We start from the raw sequence: 19,295 nt of genomic DNA, 5'->3' as shown, positions 1-19,295 counted from the left end.
CGGCCGTCCCGAAGGCCTCTGTAGCCGATAGGATCGATCCGGAGCTTTGGAATCCGCTCCGGAGGCCTTTGGGAAAGCCTTGCCAGCCTTGCTGGCTGCAGAAGAAATGGGCCGGCCAGGCAGGTGTCAGGACGTGCAAAGCCTGGCTACACCCGTCCAAAGGTAAGGAGTAGGGCAGCCCCAACACCCCCCATCCCCACTCTGGCTTAGTTTTTGCACTCAGCGGTGTAGGCGGGATCTTCACTAGGGCTTATTTTGGGACTCTGCAGTAGGCGAGATCTTCACTAGGGCTTATTTGGGGGGTGGGGCTTTTGCGTGTGCATGTGTAAAAATCAAGCTAGGCCTTACTTTTAGGGTAGGCTGTGTTTTCGGGGGGAAAACAAGGCACTAGTGTTACGTGTTACGCTTGGCCTTGCGAGGTAGGCCAGGGAGAAAGACAACACCCAGAGGCGCTCTTTTCTATTTCACGCTAAAGGGAGGGTCCAAGAATTTGCAAGGATATAATTGTTGCATCTCTGCAGGGGGAGGGAGGGGGGAAGAGGGGGAGGACTGTGGGGTTTTTGGTGTTCTCTGAGCTGGGGGTTTTCTTGCAGACATTTCATGACCAAGCTAGGTTGCATCATCAGTGCTAGAAGGGAGGGGGGACGGAGGAAGAGGAAGGAAGGAAGGAGGGAGGAAGGAAGGAAGGAAGGAAGGAAGGAAGGAAGGAAGGACTGTGGGGGCCTTGGCGCTCTCTGAGCTAGGTGCTTTTCTTGCAGACGTCTCACAACCCAACTAGGTAACATCATCAGTGTTAGAAAGGAGGTGGAGGAGGAAGATGGGTGGTTTTCGTGGTGATTTTCATGGCAGACGTTTCATGACCCAACTAGGTAACATCAACAGTGCTACAAAGGGGGGGGGGGTGGAGAAGAGGAAAAAGGAGGGGCGGGAGGAGAAGGACTGTGGGATCCTCGGGGCTCTCTTGGAGGGGCGGTTTTCTTGCTGATGTTTCACGTCTCAACGAGGGAGCACCATCAGTGCTAAAAGGCGCCATCAACCCAACCCAACCCCCTCCCCTTCCAGCACTGATGGCGTTCCCTAGATGGGTCACGAAACGTCTGCAAGAAAACCACCCGGCTCAGGACGACACCCCTTCTGTCTTGACGGTCTCGCTATCAAAACGTCGATTCGCACGGGGCGGGGGGGGTCGTGGTCCGTCCCTTACCCAGTCAGGACGCTCGCTCAGCTCTCCTTGCGGCTGGGTGGGGAACAGGGGCGGCTGGCTGTAGTCCTTCACTGGCGTGGTGTACTCCACCGGCCCCGTGCCCGGAAGCGGGAGCTTCAGTAATGGATAACTTCAGTCAAGGAAAGAAAGGCAGAATTAACACCCAAGGCCAGGCCGAGTTTCATGCTTTAAGAGGGGAGGACTCCGACTCCCAGAATCCCCTGGCGTCCTTTAAGAGGAATAGACTCCAACTCCCAAAACCCTGGCGTCCTTTAAGAGGAATAGACTCCAACTCCCAGAATCTCTGGCGCCTTAAGGGGGACTCCAACTCCCAGAATCCCCTAGTCCTATGGGCCGAAGGTATTACCAGCAGGCCAGGACGCAGAGGCCTGTGAAGAGGATGATGGGTATTGGGCAGGAGGCGCAGCGCAAGCCGTGGTTGTAGAAGGCCCCGGAGATCTTCCCGCGGAGCGACTCAGTCCAGGACATCCTCGGTGGTTCCGCCAGCTCGCTGCCATCCCGACGAGTGCCTGCAGAGTGTCGCCGCCGAGGCCTCCCCGAGTGCGAAAGACACCCTGGATTGCGGAAGCGAGAATGCGGGGGGGGGGGGGGAGAGAAATGGCCGAAGTGGGAAGGAAGAAGAAGTCGTGTGGGGGGCCTGCTCCGTCGTTCACGAAAGCCAGCCCAGTCCTCAGTTTACAAAGGAGGCGCTTCAAGGAGACGTGGCGCAAAGCGAAGTCCCCTGCGCCCCCCCACACACACACACACGGGAGAAAGGGGTGACGTAGTCCTTGAGTAACGACCCTTTAGTTTGGCGACTGTCTGGCGTTTCAATGGGATTGAAAAAGAGATGTGTCATCTATCTCCCTTAACCTCCCCTCTGCCCTTTTTCCTTTCCTGTCTTTCTTTTTCCCTTCCTCCTTTATCTTCCTTCCCTTCTTTTTTCCTCTCCTTTATTTTCCTCCCTCCTTCATTTCCCTTCCTTCCCTTCCCTTTTCCCTTCCTTCCTTTCTTCTTTTTCCAGTCCTTACTTTTTCCTCTTTCCCCTTCCTTTCCTTTTCCTCTTTCCTTCTCTTCTTTGTTTTCTTGTTTTTTTCCCTTCCCTTTTTCCTCTTCCCTTCTTTCCTTTCTCTTCTTCCTCTTCCCTTCATTTCTGTTTTTCCTTTATTTTCCTTTCCAATTTCTTCCCCTTTTCCTTTCCCTTTTCCATTCCATTCTTTTCTCCTTTCCTTTCCATTCACCTTAACTTTTCTCTTTCCTTCCTTCATTTCTTTCTTTTTTTCCCCCCTTTCTCCTTCCCTTTTTCCATTCCACTCCATTCCTTTCTCCTTTCCTGGATGGATGGATAGAACAGTCAACAACGTGAAGGCTGGAGAATTCTGGGAGTTGAAGTCCATTCAACTTGAGGTGGCCAAAATTGTTGAACAGATAGAAGGGAGGGAGGGAGGGAAGGAAGGAAGGAAGGAAGGAAGGAAGAAGCAAAGGAGGAAGGAAGGGGAAGGGAGGGAGGGACGTAATGAAGAAAGGAGGGAAGGAAGGAAAGAAGAAAAGAATGGAGAAGAAAGGGGAGAAAGAGAGGAAGGGAGGGAGGAAGGAAAGAAATCAGGGAGGGAGGGAGAGAAGATAGGAAGGAAATAAGGAATGGAGGGAAGGAAGGAAAGAAGGAAGAAAGGAAGCAAAGGAGGGAGAGAGGGAGGAACCAAGGAAGGAAGGGAGAGAAAGAAGAAGTGAATGTATGAATGGGTAACGGAGGGGAAAGGAGGAAGGAAGGAAGCTAAGTGACCCATCGTAACTTTAGGACTAGCTGTTCAGATAGGCCTCTCCAAATCCCAGTTCGTTTAACGACCTTTCGACCATCGTAACGGCACTGACAAAAAGGCCCATTTTCCCCATGACGACCATCATACTGTCCCCACGGGACCCAAAATTCAGCCACTCAGCCGACTCGTAGTTGCGACGGTCACTGTATCCCGGGGAGGGTGTGGGCGTGTGAGTTCTGTCTTGACGAGCACAATGCCGCGATTCGCTCAACAACGGCAGTCTAAACGGTCGCCAAACTGGGGTGAGGGGGCGCACAAAACTCCCTGAACAACCTCGACAACGGGCACGGCGGTCGTAAGTTGAGAACTGTCTGCGATGAAAGCAAAAAAAAAAAAACCAAAACGAAACACCCTCACGCTTCGATCCCGGCTTGTTCCTTTGGGACTGGAACCACAATGGGGAATTCCTCACTTCTTAAAATATCAAACAATGCCGATGCGACGCAACCCGTCCCGTGAGACAGGCGAAGGTAAACACACACAGGCGACAGAGTTTTAAAAAGCAAGTTTTTAAAACAAAAATAAAACAACAATAACAAGAAAACAGGAATCTTGGCTTCTCGGTCCGGTTTGGGAAACGGCGCCGGCTCATTTGCAAACATTTGCATGAGATTCGCATCAAGCCCTCGGGCGGCGGCCGTGATCCTTCACAAAGGAACCTTCCTACCCGATTCTTTTTTTTAAATTGGAAAATACGGGAGAGATTCTCTTTACATTTCAAAGGCCCAAGGAACTGAGTTAACCCGCCGTCAACTTTCTGTTGGTGACTCTGAAAGACCAGAGAAATATTTTATGAGTTGATACCGTCATTTATTTTGTTCTCGCGTTATGAATTATTATGAAAATATCGTGCGAAGTGCTTTAAACCGGGTGGGTGGGTTTAAACCGGTTCATCTCGGTTCAGCAGAACCAGTTGTTAATTTTATGGCCGGTTTGTCAGCAAATCCCACCCCTGGCCGCGATTAGATGCATCTACTGTAGATAAATAGAGACAGACAGACAGACAGACACAGACAGATATAGAAAGGTAGAGAGATATAAATAGAAACGGTAGATAGACAGCGACAGAAAAGCAGATAGATGATAGAAAGACAGATAGCACGTAGGTAGGTAGGTAGAAAGAGAGAAAGAAAGAAAAGAGAGGAAGGAAGGAAGGGAGGAAGGAAGGAAGGAAGGAAGGAAGGAAGGAAGGAAGGAAGGAAGGAAGGAAGGAAGGGAGGAAGGAAGGAAGGAAGGAAGGAAGGATAAATAGGTAGAATATAGATGAATTTCGCCCTCAATTTTGTCTGAAGTCGATTTCTTTCAAAGTCGGAGACAGAGCTTATGTTATATTTCGCTCAGAAGAAAAGCGTGGAAAAATGACACAAACAAACCCACACCCGCCCCTTGCACAACCGAGGCACACACCCCTCAGGTCACACACACAAGGGACTTATGTGAAAAAGACACACCCAAAATCACCAAAGGTTGTTTCAGTGATGATTCAACCCATCCGTCACAGAGAAAGGATTGAGCCATATTCGGGGGAAGGGGGAGGGGGGATTCCAGGTTTGGCATTTCCTCGCACTCTAAAACCCATCTTCCAAAGCCACCTGGGTCCGTCCCTGCCTGCCTTATGACCACTGTTTGAGAGCTCCCTTCCGGTCATGAAGCGAGACATTGAATTCCCTGAATTCCACCCTTGCTTTTGCTGCCCAGGTTGAGTCCCCGATATTTCGGTCGTTAAGTGAGACATCCGAACCATTCTACGACCCTTCTTTCCCCACTCCGTTGTGAAACGAGCCAGCGTAGTTGTTAAGAGAGTCGGCTAGGCGTTTGAAGCGAATCGGGCTTCAAAGGAGGAAATCGCGCAAGCCCGGGATGGCCGCGACTGTTGTAAACGCGAGAACGGTCCGCAAGGTTCAGGATTCCCATCACGCAACCCCGGGGATACCGACGGTCGTTAAGGGGGAAACCTAAGTCCCCCTTTTTTCCGGCACCATCATCACTTGAAACCATCGCTAAACCGTTGTTAAGTCGAGAATGTACGGGATCGCAGTTCCAGTTAGCGGGGGTATATGTATCATGGCTTGGACTACAACTCCCATCTTCCCCATGCCAGTTAAAACAACAGCAACAGTGATGGGAGATGTAGTCCAATATATGTCGGGGAAGGGGTGAGACTACAACTCCCATCTGCTCCTAGCCAGTTGAAGCAAGAGGGATGATGGGATATGTAGTCCAACGTATGTAGGGAAAGGGCTTGGACTACAACTCCCATCTGCCCCTAGCTGGTGAAAGCAGTGGGGATGATGGGAGATGTATTCCAACTGGGGGAAACGATTGGACTACAACCCCCATCTCCCGCCCAGCCATGGGCAGGGTGTGAGGGGAGATGCTGCCCAGCTTGCCTGCAAGCCATGGCTGGGGATGATGAGCCATGCAGTATAAGGTCTCTGTCCCAAACCTCCCCCCACCCAGGTTGTTCAAGCGACGGGGATGATGGGAGATGTATTGCATGCAGTATGTTGGACTATAACCTCCATCTTTCCCTTCCAGAAAGTTTGTGTAACCCGGTGGCTGGGGATAATGGGTCAGGGGTACAACTCCACCCACACCCTACAGCCCCTATGAAAGGATGAAACAGAACGGTGAGCCCATCATGGGATATGTAATCCAAAGCCTGGTGGTGAATGATGGGATTTGAAGTACCCACCATCTTCCTCACCCCAGAGCCAGTTGAAGCACAAGGGAATGATTGGGAGGGTGCTTGGACTACAACTCCCATCTCTCCCCAGCCAGAAAGTCTTTTTACTAAAGCTAGGGATAATGGGTCCTGGGATACAACACCCCTACAACCTACAGCCCCCACCTCTGATTTAAAGGATGAAACATAATGCCGAGCCCATCATCGGGATATGTAGTCCAAAGCTTGAGTGGGGATGATGGGCTCTGAAGGACTCCATTCAACTTCAGTTAAAGCCAGCGGGAATGATGGGTTGGACTACAACTCCCATCTCCCCCAGCCAGAAAGTTTCTATAACCCAGTGGCTGAGGATAATGGGTCCTGGGATACACCCCCACCCCTCTTTTTTTTAAAGGATATAAAGGAACGGTGAGCCCATCATGGGCTATGTATTCGAAGAGGGTGTGGATGATGGGATCTGAAGTACCCACCCTCCTCCCTCCCAATCAAAGCAATGGGGATGATGGTGGGGGGGGGAGGTTTGGACTACAACTCCCATCACCAGCCAGGTTTCTACCACCCAGTGAGTGGAAATAACGGGGCCTGGGGTACCATTACCCACCCCCTACAGTCTCCACCTTTTTTTTTTACAGATGAAAAGGAGCAACGAGCCTGTTATGGGCTATGTAGTCCAAAGCCTGGGTGGGGATGATGGGATCTGAAGTACCCCATACGACAGGTTTAATGATGGGGGGGGTGGAAAGGTTTGGACTACAATTCCCATCTCTCCCCCCTCCCCGCCGCCAGAGGAGGCTGCCGGCCAGGCCGCAGGGGGCATGACGGGAAACGTAGTCTAAAGCGGCCCCCGAGGCAAGGAAGCGGCGATGGGGACGATGGGCTTCGGCGGGGCCGGGCCGGCCGGCTGGGCTAGGGGAGTCCCTACCCACCTGCAAGCAAGACCCGGCGGGGAACGGAGGAGGGACCGTCCCGAGGCCTCGCCTGGGCCTCCCTGGAAGCGGCTCCTTTCCCGATCGGCGACGAAGCAGCGGGCCGGGTGGAGGAAAGGCGGAAGGAAGGCGCGGCGGCCACACGCTCGCTTCTTTGGCCTGGCCCGGCTTCCGTGGCCGCGGACACGCCCCTCCCGGTGGCATAGGCATGCGCAAGGTAGTTCCCCGTTTTTTCCTTCTCTCCCCCCCTCCCCTCTAGCTGAAGCCACGCCCCTCGCCCGGCAGGAACGTCGGTGGCAGAGTCCTGTCGTCCTCTGGGTCCTAGCGCCGGGCTGCTCTCGGACAAAAGAGTCGTTGAGAAAGGCGGGGGCGCCAAAGAGAGGACTCAACCCCCCAACGCTCCCCACGAGTGATTTCACCCATCGGGCAGAGGGAGGGACGGAGGGAAGGAAAGAAAAAGGAAAGGAGGGAAGAAAGAGGAAGGAGGGGAGAGAGGGAGGAGGAAGGAAAGAGGAGGAAAGAAAAAGGAAAGAAGGTAGGAAGGGAAGGGAGGAGGGAAGGAAGGAAAGAAAAAGGAAGGAAGGAAGGAAAAAGGGAGGAAGGAAAACAGGAAAGAAGGCAGGAAAGGAAGGGAGGAAAGAGGGAGGAAGGAAAAAAGGAAAGAAAAGGAAAGAAGGCAGGAAAGGAAGGAAAGAAAAAGGAAGGATGGAAGAAGTAAGTGGAGAAAGGAAGGAAATAAAGAAGAGAAAGGAAAGAAGGGAAGAGGGAGGAGGGAAGGAAGGAAAGAAGAAGGAAGGAAAAAGGGAGGAAGGAAACAGAAAAAGGAAGGAAGAAAAAAGGGGAAGAAAAGAAAAGAAGGAAGGAGAGTAGGAGGAAGCGAGCAAGGTAAAGAGAGGGAAGGAAAGAAAGGAAAGAAAAGGAAGGAAAGGAAGAAGGGAGGGGGAAAGGAAGAAAGGAAAAAAGGGAGGAAAGAAGTCAGGAAAGGAAGGAGGGGAGGAAGGAAAGAAAGAAAAAGAAAGGAAAGGGAGGGAGGGAAAGAAGGATGGAAGGCAAGAAAGAGGAAGGAAGGAAGGAGAAAAGGACTAGAAAAGGTAGAAATGGGAATGAGAGGAAGGAAGGAAGGAACGGGAAGGAGGGAGGGAGGAAAAGGGAGGCCAGAGGAATTGAATTCAGCAACCTTTTCAGCTGCTGTTGCGCTGTGTCTCTGTTTGGCTGTGTCCGTGTCCGTGTGTCCGTCCGTCCGTCCGTCCCCTTGTGTTTGTACTTTCCCCCTGGACTCTCCGTCCATTCCCCAACCTCCCCGCCTCAGCCGCCCTCTTTTAATCCTTTGGACTACGACTCCCAGAGTCCCCTGGCCCATCCAGGGAATTCCGGGAGATGAAGTCCCTGCGGCAAAAGGGACACCAAGACTGCGAAGCCACGGAGCTCATTAAAGGCAGATGGGTGGGTGGGTGGATGGAAAAGAGGGAGGGAGGGAAGGAAGAAGGAAGGAAGGAAGGATAGAAAGGAGGGATGGAAAGAAATGGATGGATGGAAAGGAGGGAGGGAGGGAGGGAGGAAGGAGAAAGGGAGGGAGGAAAGAGGAAGGAAATGGAGGGATGGAAAGGAGGGAGGGAAGGAAGAAAGGAAATGGATGGATGGAAAGGAGGGTGGAAGGAAGGAAGGAGAAAGGGAGGGAGGAAAAGGAAGGAAATGGATGGATGGAAAGGAGGGAGGGAAGGAAGAAAGGAAATGGATGGATGGAAAGGAGGGTGGAAGGAAGGAAGGAGAAAGGGAGGGAGGAAAGAGGAAGGAAATGGAGGGATGGAAAGGAGGGAGGGAAGGAAGAAAGGAAATGGATGGATGGAAAGGAGGGTGGAAGGAAGGAAGGAGAAAGGGAGGGAGGAAAGAGGAAGGAAATGGATGGATGGAAAGGAGGGAGGGAAGGAAGAAAGGAAATGGATGGATGGAAAGGAGGGTGGGAAGGAAGGAAGGAGAAAGGGAGGGAGGAAAGAGGAAGGAAATGGAGGGATGGAAAGGAGGGAGGGAAGGAAGAAAGGAAATGGATGGATGGAAAGGAGGGTGGAAGGAAGGAAGGAGAAAGGGAGGGAGGAAAGAGGAAGGAAATGGAGGGATGGAAAGGAGGGAGGGAAGGAAGAAAGGAAATGGATGGATGGAAAGGAGGGTGGAAGGAAGGAAGGAGAAAGGGAGGGAGGAAAGAGGAAGGAAATGGAGGGATGGAAAGGAGGGAGGGAAGGAAGAAAGGAAATGGATGGATGGAAAGGAGGGTGGAAGGAAGGAAGGAGAAAGGGAGGGAGGAAAGAGGAAGGAAATGGATAGATGGAAAAGAGGGAGGGAAGGAAGAAAGGAAATGATTGATGGAAAGGAAGGAGGGAGGAAGGAAATGGATGGAAAGGAGGGAGGGAGGGAGGAAGGAGAAAGGGAGGGAGGAAAGGGAGGAAATGGATGGATGAAATGGAAGGAAGGAAATGGATGGATGGATGGATGGATGGATGGAAAGGAGGGAGGGAGGGCTGCCAGGGGAATTCTGGGAGTTGGAGTCCCGCTGTCGAAAGAGACCCAGACTGCGTGACCCCGGAGTCCATCCCGGTGTGTGAGAAGGCAGACACAAACAGCCTTTGGGTTGGATCACAATCCCGCTTCATTTATTACACTGTCATCTCTTTCCCTTCTTTCTTCCGGCCGCCCTCGACCAGGATTCGATGCCGGCGCCGCCAACCCGATCCCCTCGGGTCCCTCGGGGAGCGCCGATCCTCCTCGCTCTGCCCCAGATCTCCTTCCGACGGCCTTTCCGGGAACCCACCGCCAGCCTCTCTCTCAGTCACAACACGGCGGCCGACATTCCTCGGGCAAAGAACGCGACGTTCTTATCCTGGATCTGATACTGGAAAACCCGCCGGGGATCTCTTGCCCCGCCGGATTCCTGGGAATCCTTTTCCAGGATGGTCAGCTGCGGGGAGGAGAGTGAGCGGGGGGCAGGCCTGGACATTGGCCGGGCCGCGTGGCGAAGGCCAGATAAACAGGGCGGAGCCAGGCAGGATTTTCACAACCGGTTTGTCCAAACCTGCCCGAACCAGCTGATCCTCCCCCCGGAAATCGATGGATGGAAAGGAGGGAGGGAGGAAGGAGAGGAGGGAGGAAGGAGAGAAGGTGGAAGGAAACGGATGAAAAGGAAGGAGGAGAGAAGGAAGGAAGGAGAGAAGGTGGAAGAAAACGGATGGAACGGAGGGAAGGAAGGAAGGAAACGGATGGAACAGAGGGAAGGAAGGAAGGAAACGGATGGAACGGAGGGAAGGAAGGAAGGAAACGGATGGAACGGAGGGAAGGAAGGAAGGAAACGGATGGAACGGAGGGAAGGAAGGAAGGAAACGGATGGAACAGAGGGAAGGAAGGAAGGAAATGGATGGAAAGGAGGGAGGGAGGAGAGGAGGAAGGAAAGAAATGGATGGAAAGGAGGGAAGGAAGGAAGGAAACGGATGGAAAGGAGGGAAGGAAGGAAGGAAATGGATGGAAAGGAGGGAGGGAGGGGGAGAGAAGGAAGGAAGAAGGTGGAAGAAAACGGATGGAATGAGGGAAGGAAGGAAACGGATGGAAAGGAAGGAGGGAAGAAGACAGAGGCAGGAAAGAAGGAAGACACATAGGAGGGAAGGAAAGGAAGGAAGTCAGACAGGCAGGAAAGAAGGAAGGAAGGAGGACAGTAAGGAAGACAGGCAGGAGGGAAGGAAGAAGGGAAGGAAGGAAGGTGGACAGGAAGGAAAGAAGGAAGATAAGAAGAAAAGTAGACAGGCAGGCAAGGAGGGAGAAAAGAAAAGAAGGAAGGAAGGAAGGAAGGAAGGAAGGAAGGAAGGAAGGCAGACACGGAGGACGGAAGGAAAGAAGAAAGAAGAAAAGAAGAAGGAAAGACAGGAAGGAAAGAAGGGACAGTAAGGCAGGCAGGAAGGAAGGAAGGAAGGAAGGAAGGAGAGCTCTACTTGAAACCCTCCCCCAAGAAGTCCAGGAAAGGAGACAGGTAGACTCACCTGTCCGTGGACTTCCTTGCAGTAGCCGCTGGCCAGACCTTCGGCCCAGAGGACGCTGTGGGCCTGATGGCGAAGGGCCTTCCCCAGAAGTTCATTCTCCTCGTCTTCCGACGCTTCACTGCTCCGCACCAGGAAAACCAAGTTCCCCTAAAACACAAACCATCATTGTTCACTTGGTTCGCCTTTCCGCTCAGAATACAACTTAGAGACCCCAAAACGCCCAGTCCTTGACTTACGACCCCAATTCCTCCACAAAGCGAGCCCATCGATCAAGCGACTGTTCTCTCCATGTAACAACCTTTTGGGCCGCCATTGCTAAGTGAATCCCGGCGGTGTTTAACTTCACCATGCGGTTGTTCAGTGACATTGACCGATTTTGCTTGTTGGGTGGTCGCGAAACGGATTGCCCCAACCCCGGGATGCTGGGGCCGTCGTACAAAGGAGTTGTCTGAATTCTGATCACGTGACCGCAGGGATGCTGCGACGCTCACACGTGCAAAACAGGGTCCTAAGTCCCTTTTTTTCATTTCCGTCGGAACTTTGACCGGTCACTAAATGAACCAGTAACTAAAATGAGTGATGCGGTAGCCTAGAGGTGGAGCTCTCGCCTCACAATCAGAAGGCTGTGAGTTCAATCCTAGGTAGAGGCAGATATTTCTCTCTCTGGGCATAATGAGAATATATCTGCTGAACAAAACTCCACACTGGCAACAGGAAGGGCATCTGGCCATTCAAACACTCTGCTAGCTCCATTCAATTGCCCCCACTCCACAAGGATTTATGTGGTCATTAAAAGATGATGATGATTAAACGAACTGTTGTAAGTCGAGGATGACCCGCGTCGAGAGTTACCTTCAGTTCATCATTGACGGTCGCCCGGCAATAGTGAACGAAATTCAGGACATCCGTCAGCCGCACTCCAAGACTTAGCAGGACCCCGGGATCGTCAATGATCACAACGGGGAACTTCCACCGATATCCGTCAGCAGAAGGATTCAGGGATGTCCGGACAAAATGGTAAAGTTGTTTCAGATCCGAGCCATCTCCGCTGCAAACGAGGGATGGAAAATTGAAGTCAACCATGGTCAACGGTCCGACTTTTGGAACCACAGCTAGTCTTTGACTACAACGATTCATCTAGTGACTGTTCCGAGTTACGACAGCCCTGAAAAAGGCACTTAGGATATTTAGCTCCCGTACGGGCATCGCCGCATCCCCGTGGCAGCGTGATCAAAACTCAGATGCTTGGAAAGTGACTTGGATTTATGACGGGGATGGTGTCCCAAGGTCACACGGTCCTCTTTTGCGATCGTCGGATTCGCAGGAAGCCGGATTCGCTTAACAACCTTGTCACTAACTTAAGAATGGCAGAGATTCACTCAAGGACCGTGGCAAGGAAGATCATAACATGGGGCAAAACTCATTTAATAACTGTTTTCCTTAGCAACAGATTTGGCTCAATTGTGGTCAAGTTAAGGACTATGTGGATTTTAGCACCAGAAATTTGGGGCTCCATTTTGGTCATAAGTCAAGGGCAACTTATATCTGCTAAGTATGACCAAACTGATTTAATTTTTCCCATATACAGGTAGTCCTCTCTTTATGAGAATTGTGCCGAAAATTTCCATTGTTAAGAGAGATAGGGACACTGCAACCATTGAAAATGTGAGTCAGTTACTAAGCCTCTGAATTTTGATCACATGACTGGGGATGCGGCAATGGTCATAAATGTGAAAAATGGTTATTTGATTGAACTTTGCATTTTGTATTTTAACTTTGTTCAGAATAATAAAATAAAATAATAAAAAATAAATAAAATTAATAATATAAGATAAGATAATGAAATGAAATAAAATATCAGTGGTAATTTTGAACACAATAAAATAAAATATAAAATAATACAATAAAATAAAACAAAATAAAAATTAAATAAAATAAAACAATGAAATGAAACAATGAAATCATGAAATAAAATATCAGTGGTAATTTTGAACGCAATAGAATGAATAAAATATAAAATAAAATAAAACAATAAAATCAAAATTAAATAAAATTAAACATAACATAATAAAGAATGAAATAAAATAATGAAATGAAATAAAATATCAGTGGTAATTTTGAACACAATAAAATATATATAATATAAAGTAATAAGATAAAAAAATTAAATTAAAACAATAAAAGGAAATGAAATATTAGTGGCAATTTTGAATGCAATCAAGCGATATAAATCAAAATAATAAAATAAAAAATAAAACAAAATAAAATAATAAAATAAGATATCAGTGTGATCATAATTTTGAGCACAATAAAATCATATAAAATCATAAAATAAGATATCAGCGTCCTCGTAATTTTGAACGGTCATGAAACGAATCGAGTGGGAGCGCTGTGCCTCCAGAGAAGAAACATTCCGCTACCTAATGAATTGGAAAGGATTGGGGTCCTCGGATTTCTGCGCGTCGCTGAAGAAGACCTGGTTTGCCACTTTCAGCCCTTCAAAGAACACCAGCTGATTTTGTTCCTTGGCTGTAAGGAGACTGACTCCCTAAAAACAACAACAGGAAAAAGGAGAAATAGGAATTTTCTGAGCAAGGAACAAGGCTAGGGGATTTTTCTCAGAAGAGCTCGCTCGCTGCACGCGATTCTGTCATGGTTGTAGGTCCGAGGACCAGTCTGAGTTGTTTTTCCAGCTCTCTTATAACTTCGAACAATTGTAAAGGGAACCGTTGTAACATGAGAACTAAATGTATTTCACCCGTCCCCAAGCATACACTGTCGTGGTCTAGATCAGGGGTCCACAATCTGTGGGCCACAGCCCTCTACTGAGGTGCAGCCTATGTCAGGGTTCCGACGGACGCCCTAATTAATTCATGAGCCTCGAGCCAAGTTTCAAAATAAGTCCAATTACTTAATGGAGCAACATGTCACCCTTTTCCCAAATGCAGTTGGCTCTGCCCTATGCAATTTACTGCCCTTTCCTCCCAGGGTGCGTCATAAATCACATTCTCCAACCGAAGCACTTTCCCCGGGCTGTAGAAAACATGACCCTCTGGCTGGCTCTGGTAACCTGGGACACAATCTAGGGAAAGATATGCATGGAATGGGCTTCTGGTCATAGCAACCAAACCGCTCCATCCGATCTCCTCCCCCTCCTTTTTATGGCAACTCGAGAGCAAGTCAGGAATGCTTTACGAGTTGACAGTCCATTCACAACCAGGCCATACGGGTTGGTGGCTGCTGTGCGCATGCATGCAGCCCCACTCACGCGAGCATCATGGGCGATCACCACCCCACACACGCGAGCCTTGCGGATGATCGCCAGCTGACTCGCGTGAGCCTCATGTGTTATCGCAGCTGCACTCACATGAGCCACGTGGGTGTTCCAGCCACAACCGTCTCGCAGGACAACTCGCGCGGGTGATACCACTCAGACGAGCCTTGCAGTGGATTGCAGCCCACTCACACGAATGGCGCAGGTCAACTCACGCGAGCCTCGCAGGTAATCCCATTCGGAGGAGGTGATCGCATCCCCACTTGCATGAGTCTCACGGGTTATCACAGCCCCACTCACACGAGCCATATTCAGCCGCACTCACCTCACGAGTGATTGCAGGACTCGAATGGGTGATACGACTTAGGCGGGCCTCGTGGTGGACTGAAGCCCCCTCGTGTGAGCCTCGGGGGTAATTGCAGCCCCACTCATGTGAACATCGTAGGTGATCGCAGCCCCACTCGCGCAAACCTCGTATCGTGCAAGGCTCCTGGGTTATCGCAACCCCACTCACACGAGCTGTGCGGGTAATTCCAGCTACACTTGCCTCACAGGTGATCACGGGACTCGCGCGGGTGATACCACTCAGGTGGGCTTCACGGTGGATTGCAGCCACACTCGCGTGAGCCTCACAAGTGATTGCAGCCCCACACGCGAACATTACAGGCTATCACAGCCCAACTCACACGAGCCTCACAGGACTCATGCAAGCAACGGGTGCTCAACCACGTGCACATGCACATATGCCTGCCCCAACCACAGAAACTTACCCGTTTGTCGCCCCTCTGGACCACCAACCCAGAATACTTGGGAAACTCTGGTCTTGATTCCTCAGCCAATTAACCTGGGCGGACATCAATTCCCAGAATTCCCCCAGCCAGGAATTCTGGGACTTGAAGTCCACAAAGTTGTAAGAGATAAATATGTTTTCATAGACAAAATAAAATCAGGTTTACCAGTTTTTGAGCCACAGAGTTGTAATGGCTGAAGGATTGCACGAAGGCCAGAAAACAGACTTTGCAACCCGCTGTGAAAGACAAAAAGAGAGAAAGATGTTATACGGATCGTCCTCAAGTTACGACCTGCACAGAAGATTTCTGTTGCTAAACGAAACATACGAAGTGAGTTTCATCCCATTTTACGAGCTTTACAACCGCCAAGGTTAAGTGAATTGTCAGCTTTGGAAGCCATGCTGCTACATAGCCTGAGAAAGTGGGAGGGGCTTGATGTCAATTGAGTAGCTCTAACCACTTCCCTGGTTAGTGAATCTGGCTTCCTGCTGGTCAGAAGGTCGGAAAAAGGGGATCACATAAGCCCTGGGACATTGCGACCGTTGTAAATACGCATCGGCGGCCGAGCATTGGAATGTTGATCACGTGTTCGCTGGAATTCTGCAACGGTTGTTAAGTGTGAACAACGGTTGTCTCATTTTTCAGACCGTTCGAACGATCACGAAGTGAATGGGTTGTAAGTCACGAAATTTGTTTTTTTAATGATGGAAAAACCAGACGGCTGCCTACTGAGGCGGGAGATAGGTTACGGAGTCCTTCCTTCCCCGCGTACCTTTCAGGTAGAAGGAAAGAAAATGGTGGAGCAGGAAGCTGGCATCTGTCTGCGTGGCACAAAGCAAAATCAATTTGCTCTGAAAAAAAACGAAAACAAGAAAGAGTTTGTTTCTGGGATGGTATCAAAAAGGGAAAAGATGACAATATTAAAAATGTAGATCCCGTATACATCAGATTAGTCCTCGAGTTACAAGCCCGAAAGGGAAACACGATTAAGTGAGTTTTGCCCTCTTGTATGGATAGAGGCAGGCAGACAGACACGCAGATAGACGTGAGATGTAGATAGAAAGATAGAGGATAGAGATATATTCATAGATAGATACATACATGGATGATGGATGGATGGATGTAGACGGATAGATAGAGATGGATGGATGGATAAATAGATGATGGATGGATGGATAGATGGATAGAAAGATTGATGGATGATAGATAGCTGTAGCTATATATAGACTATACAGTAGATATACGGTAGATATAAAATAAATTAACAAAATATAAAGAGAAATTACACAAAAACAAATAGAATAAAATAAAAATAACAATAGAATAAAATAAAATAACAATTATAAAAAAATAAAATATACATGAAGTCTATCATAAAATATAACAATGTGCCACAAAAGGTCAAATCACATCCACCCGAAATAGCACTTATGATCAAATGTAAACCTATAAGGTCGTAGCGAATCGACTATAAATCAAATCAAATCACATAAAACCAAAATAGATATAATAAAACGTAAATGTATATGTAAATTAAAACAGAAGAGACTATCAATCAAATGAAATAATCTCTGTGTGTGTGTGTGTGTGTGTGTGTGTGTGTGTGTGTTAAAATAGAACAGAATAGAATAGAAAAGCAGTAACAGATAATCAGTGGGAAGGGAGCTTGTAGGTCATCTAGTCCAACCCCCCAGCCCAAGTGGGAGACACCATTTCTGACATGTTAAATAAAGCATATAAATTAAAATTAAATTTCAATTAGATTCTGACAGCTGAAGTCTGCCGAGTTTATTAAGAACCAGACTTGCACTACAATGCCCATCATCCCCGGCCAGCCCAAGCAGGGAGCGCCAGTGTATAACTTAACCCCACTCCAAAATGGGGGCAATCAGGAGAGAAAGAACTACAACTCCCGGCGAGCCCCGCGTCCAAAAGCCAAGTCGCCAGAAGCATCTTGGGAACAGCGGAGTCTCAGCCGTCGCGGGCCCGGTACAGCCCGGCCCGCTCCTGGTTCACGCGCACGCGCACGCGCACGGCGACGGGATCCGAGAGAGACAAAAAAAAAGATGCAGCCGGGGACGCGTTCGCGCTCTCTCTCACCCGCTCCGGCTGCTCCACGGAAAGCCCGAGCAGTTCGTTTAGCGCCACGAACATCCCGTTGGGGCGGCCGTGACCGGCTCCCTCCGCACCCGCGAGAATGGAATCCCAAGCGAGCGAACGACGACAGTTAGGCCGCGGCCTACTGTCGTCGCCTTACGCATGCGCTCTCTAGAGGAGCGCTCTTTCGCCCCGTCTCTCTGCTCTGATACCGTTAGGTCCGCCCTCTGCCGGCCAAATAGCGGTACTGCTAGCCAGGAGTAGAAATTTCCCGGGCTTGGAATAATTAATTTAGAATTAGAATAATTAGAATAAGGATTAGATAAGATAATAATAATAATAATAATAATAATAATAATAATAATAATAATAATAATAATAATAATAATAATAATAATAATAATAATATAGAAACAAAACAGAATAGAAATAGAATAGAAGAATAGAAAGAATAGAATATAGAGAATAGAATGCAGAATAATGTAGAATATAGAGAATAGAATAAGAATAGAAATAGGATAGAAAGAATAGAATAGAAATAGAATAAAAATAGAATACATTAAAAATAGGATAGAAATAGAATATAACAAATAGAATAAGAAATAGCACAGAATAGAGAATAGAATAAGAAAGAATAGAAACAAGAATAGAACAGAATAAGAAGTAGAACGCAGAATAGAATAGTATAGAATAAAATAAGAAAGAATAGAAATAGAATATAAGAATTGAAATACAATACAAATGGAATAGAATAAAGAGAATACAACAGTATAAGAAACAGAAATAGAACAGAATGCAGAATAGAATAAGAAATAGAATGGAAATAGACAAGAATAGAGTAGAATAATATTTGTGATACATTTTTAAATGTTCAGCTGACCGAGTTTCCTGTTTAATGAATAAAGTATATAATAATAACAAAAACAACAATTGCAACATTAAATCCTGCTGGTTTTGCAATTTTTTTTAATTTCCATCGGCTTTTCTGCTGTGTTTTCTTCTCAGGTTGTGTTCCCAAAACACTTGTTCAACCTTGTTTTCCCCAGAGACCCACTTTCAGGCAGATCTGCCACTCAGAAATCAGAAATATTCCTACATATATAAAGAGTACTACACCTCCCATCGTCCCCAACCGGCCTAGGAATGGAGGGGACTGTAGTCTGACCTATCGCGAGATCAGACAGCTGGTTTCTCCTTGTCAAGAACGCTCTGGCAGTTAAGAAGGGAAGCAAAATGGTGAACAGGGCGTCCTCGCCTTGGACAGTTCATTGAGTCGCTGTTGAAAGCGACTCTGGCGCTGAAGATGCCTGGGTGAAAAAACCAAATGCGTTCGTGAGAATGCGGAGGAGCGGTTTTTTTCAGGGATGAGCCTTTGCTCCATCCCCGTGATCCAAATTTGTATTTTTGTGTATTTATGTACAATAGAATGCGGAACAGAACAAAACAGAAGAGAAGAGAATGCAGAAGAGAATGGAATTGAATAGAATAGGAATTAGGAGTAGAATAGAATAGACATAGAATAGAATAAAGAATAGAATGAAAAGGAATGGACGACTGGACTGGACTGGACTGGACTGGACTGGAATGGAATGGAATGGAATGGAATGGACTGGACTGGACTGGAATGGACTGGACTGGAATGGAATAGAATAGAATAGAATAGAATAGAATAGAATAGAATAGAATAGAATAGAATAGAATAGAATAGGAATTAGGAGTAGAATAGAATATGAAATAGAATAGAATAAAGAATAGAATGAAAAGGAATGGACTGGACTGGACTGGACTGGACTGGAATGGAATGGAATAGAATAGAATAGAATTGAATAGAATAGGAATTAGGAGTAGAATAGAATAGAAATAAAATAGAATAAAGAATAGAATGAAAATGGAATGGACTGGACTGGACTGGAGTGGAATGGAATAGAATAGAATAGAATAGAATAGAATAGAATAGAATAGAAAATACGGAATGGAATGGAATAGAATAGATTAAAATGTGGAATAAGAATAGGAGAAGAGAAGAGAAGAGAAGAATTACATTGTCACCTTGAATGTACACTGGTCGGCACCCATTAAAATGAAATTTCTTTGCATACCATTTTGGGGTTGTGTGTGTGTGCGAAGTATACACATTTTAGTGTTGACAAAGACGTCTAAAGAATGCTGAAAACTCCAGAACCACAGAAAATGGCTATTTTTTTTTAAACACGGCAAATTATTTGAATTGATCCCCTAAGCTGTGGGGGGCGGCTAATTTGAATTGGACAAAGGTTCCAATTCAGCAGCTTGTCCAGACCTGGGACCCTTCTGTGCTTCGGGACATCAACTCCCACGTTCGTTAAGATGGAGTTTGCAGGAGCGGAGATCCATAACCAGCCGAATGCCGCGTAGACACTTTCGACCAAAACCATGGTCGCCCAATCAGCCCTTCTCTCCATGCTATTCCATAACTAGCCAGGAGGGGGATCTGGTGGC

General features: G+C 48.0%; 2 protein-coding genes across 2 annotated transcripts in view; both read right to left on the bottom strand.

Annotated features, from left to right (window-relative positions):
• SCAP (SREBF chaperone) overlaps positions 1-6,819 on the bottom strand; it is a 37,899-nt gene extending 31,080 nt beyond the window's left edge. Inside the window, 3 exon segments of the mRNA XM_026721082.2 lie at positions 1,205-1,334; positions 1,572-1,779; positions 6,637-6,819. Of these exon segments, the coding sequence (XP_026576867.2) occupies positions 1,205-1,334; positions 1,572-1,693 (252 nt within the window). The 5' untranslated portion in view covers positions 1,694-1,779; positions 6,637-6,819.
• A 2,440-nt stretch (positions 6,820-9,259) lies between these two features.
• On the bottom strand, positions 9,260-16,990 carry ELP6 (elongator acetyltransferase complex subunit 6). The gene is made up of 7 exons (XM_026721083.2): positions 16,821-16,990; positions 15,493-15,571; positions 14,886-14,956; positions 13,076-13,203; positions 11,508-11,703; positions 10,656-10,802; positions 9,260-9,586 (listed from the first exon to the last, which is right to left on the bottom strand). The coding sequence occupies exons 1-7, from the start codon at positions 16,872-16,874 to the stop codon at positions 9,458-9,460; spliced, it is 804 nt and encodes a 267-aa protein (XP_026576868.1). The 5' UTR covers positions 16,875-16,990; the 3' UTR covers positions 9,260-9,457.
• Positions 16,991-19,295: the final 2,305 nt, after the last annotated feature.

The sequence above is a fragment of the Pseudonaja textilis genome, chromosome Z (genome assembly GCF_049901715.1).
Source record: "Pseudonaja textilis isolate UNSWEBS1 chromosome Z, rPseTex1.2, whole genome shotgun sequence".
Lineage (NCBI taxonomy): Eukaryota > Metazoa > Chordata > Lepidosauria > Squamata > Elapidae > Pseudonaja > Pseudonaja textilis.
The sequence above is the reverse complement of the archived record's forward strand: the minus strand, read 5'-3'. Positions and strand labels throughout refer to the sequence as shown.

Coding starts and splice junctions, on each gene's coding strand:
- ELP6 (XM_026721083.2), bottom strand. CDS start 16,874: ATGTTCGTGGCGCTAAACGAACTGCTCGGGCTTTCCGTGGAGCAGCCG. Junction 10,803..11,507: donor CCGTCAATGATGAACTGAAG/GTAACTCTCGAC, acceptor TTTGTGTTTTAG/GGGAACTTGGTTTTCCTGGT. Junction 9,587..10,655: donor GCAAGGAAGTCCACGGACAG/GTGAGTCTACCT, acceptor TCCTCCCCGCAG/CTGACCATCCTGGAAAAGGA.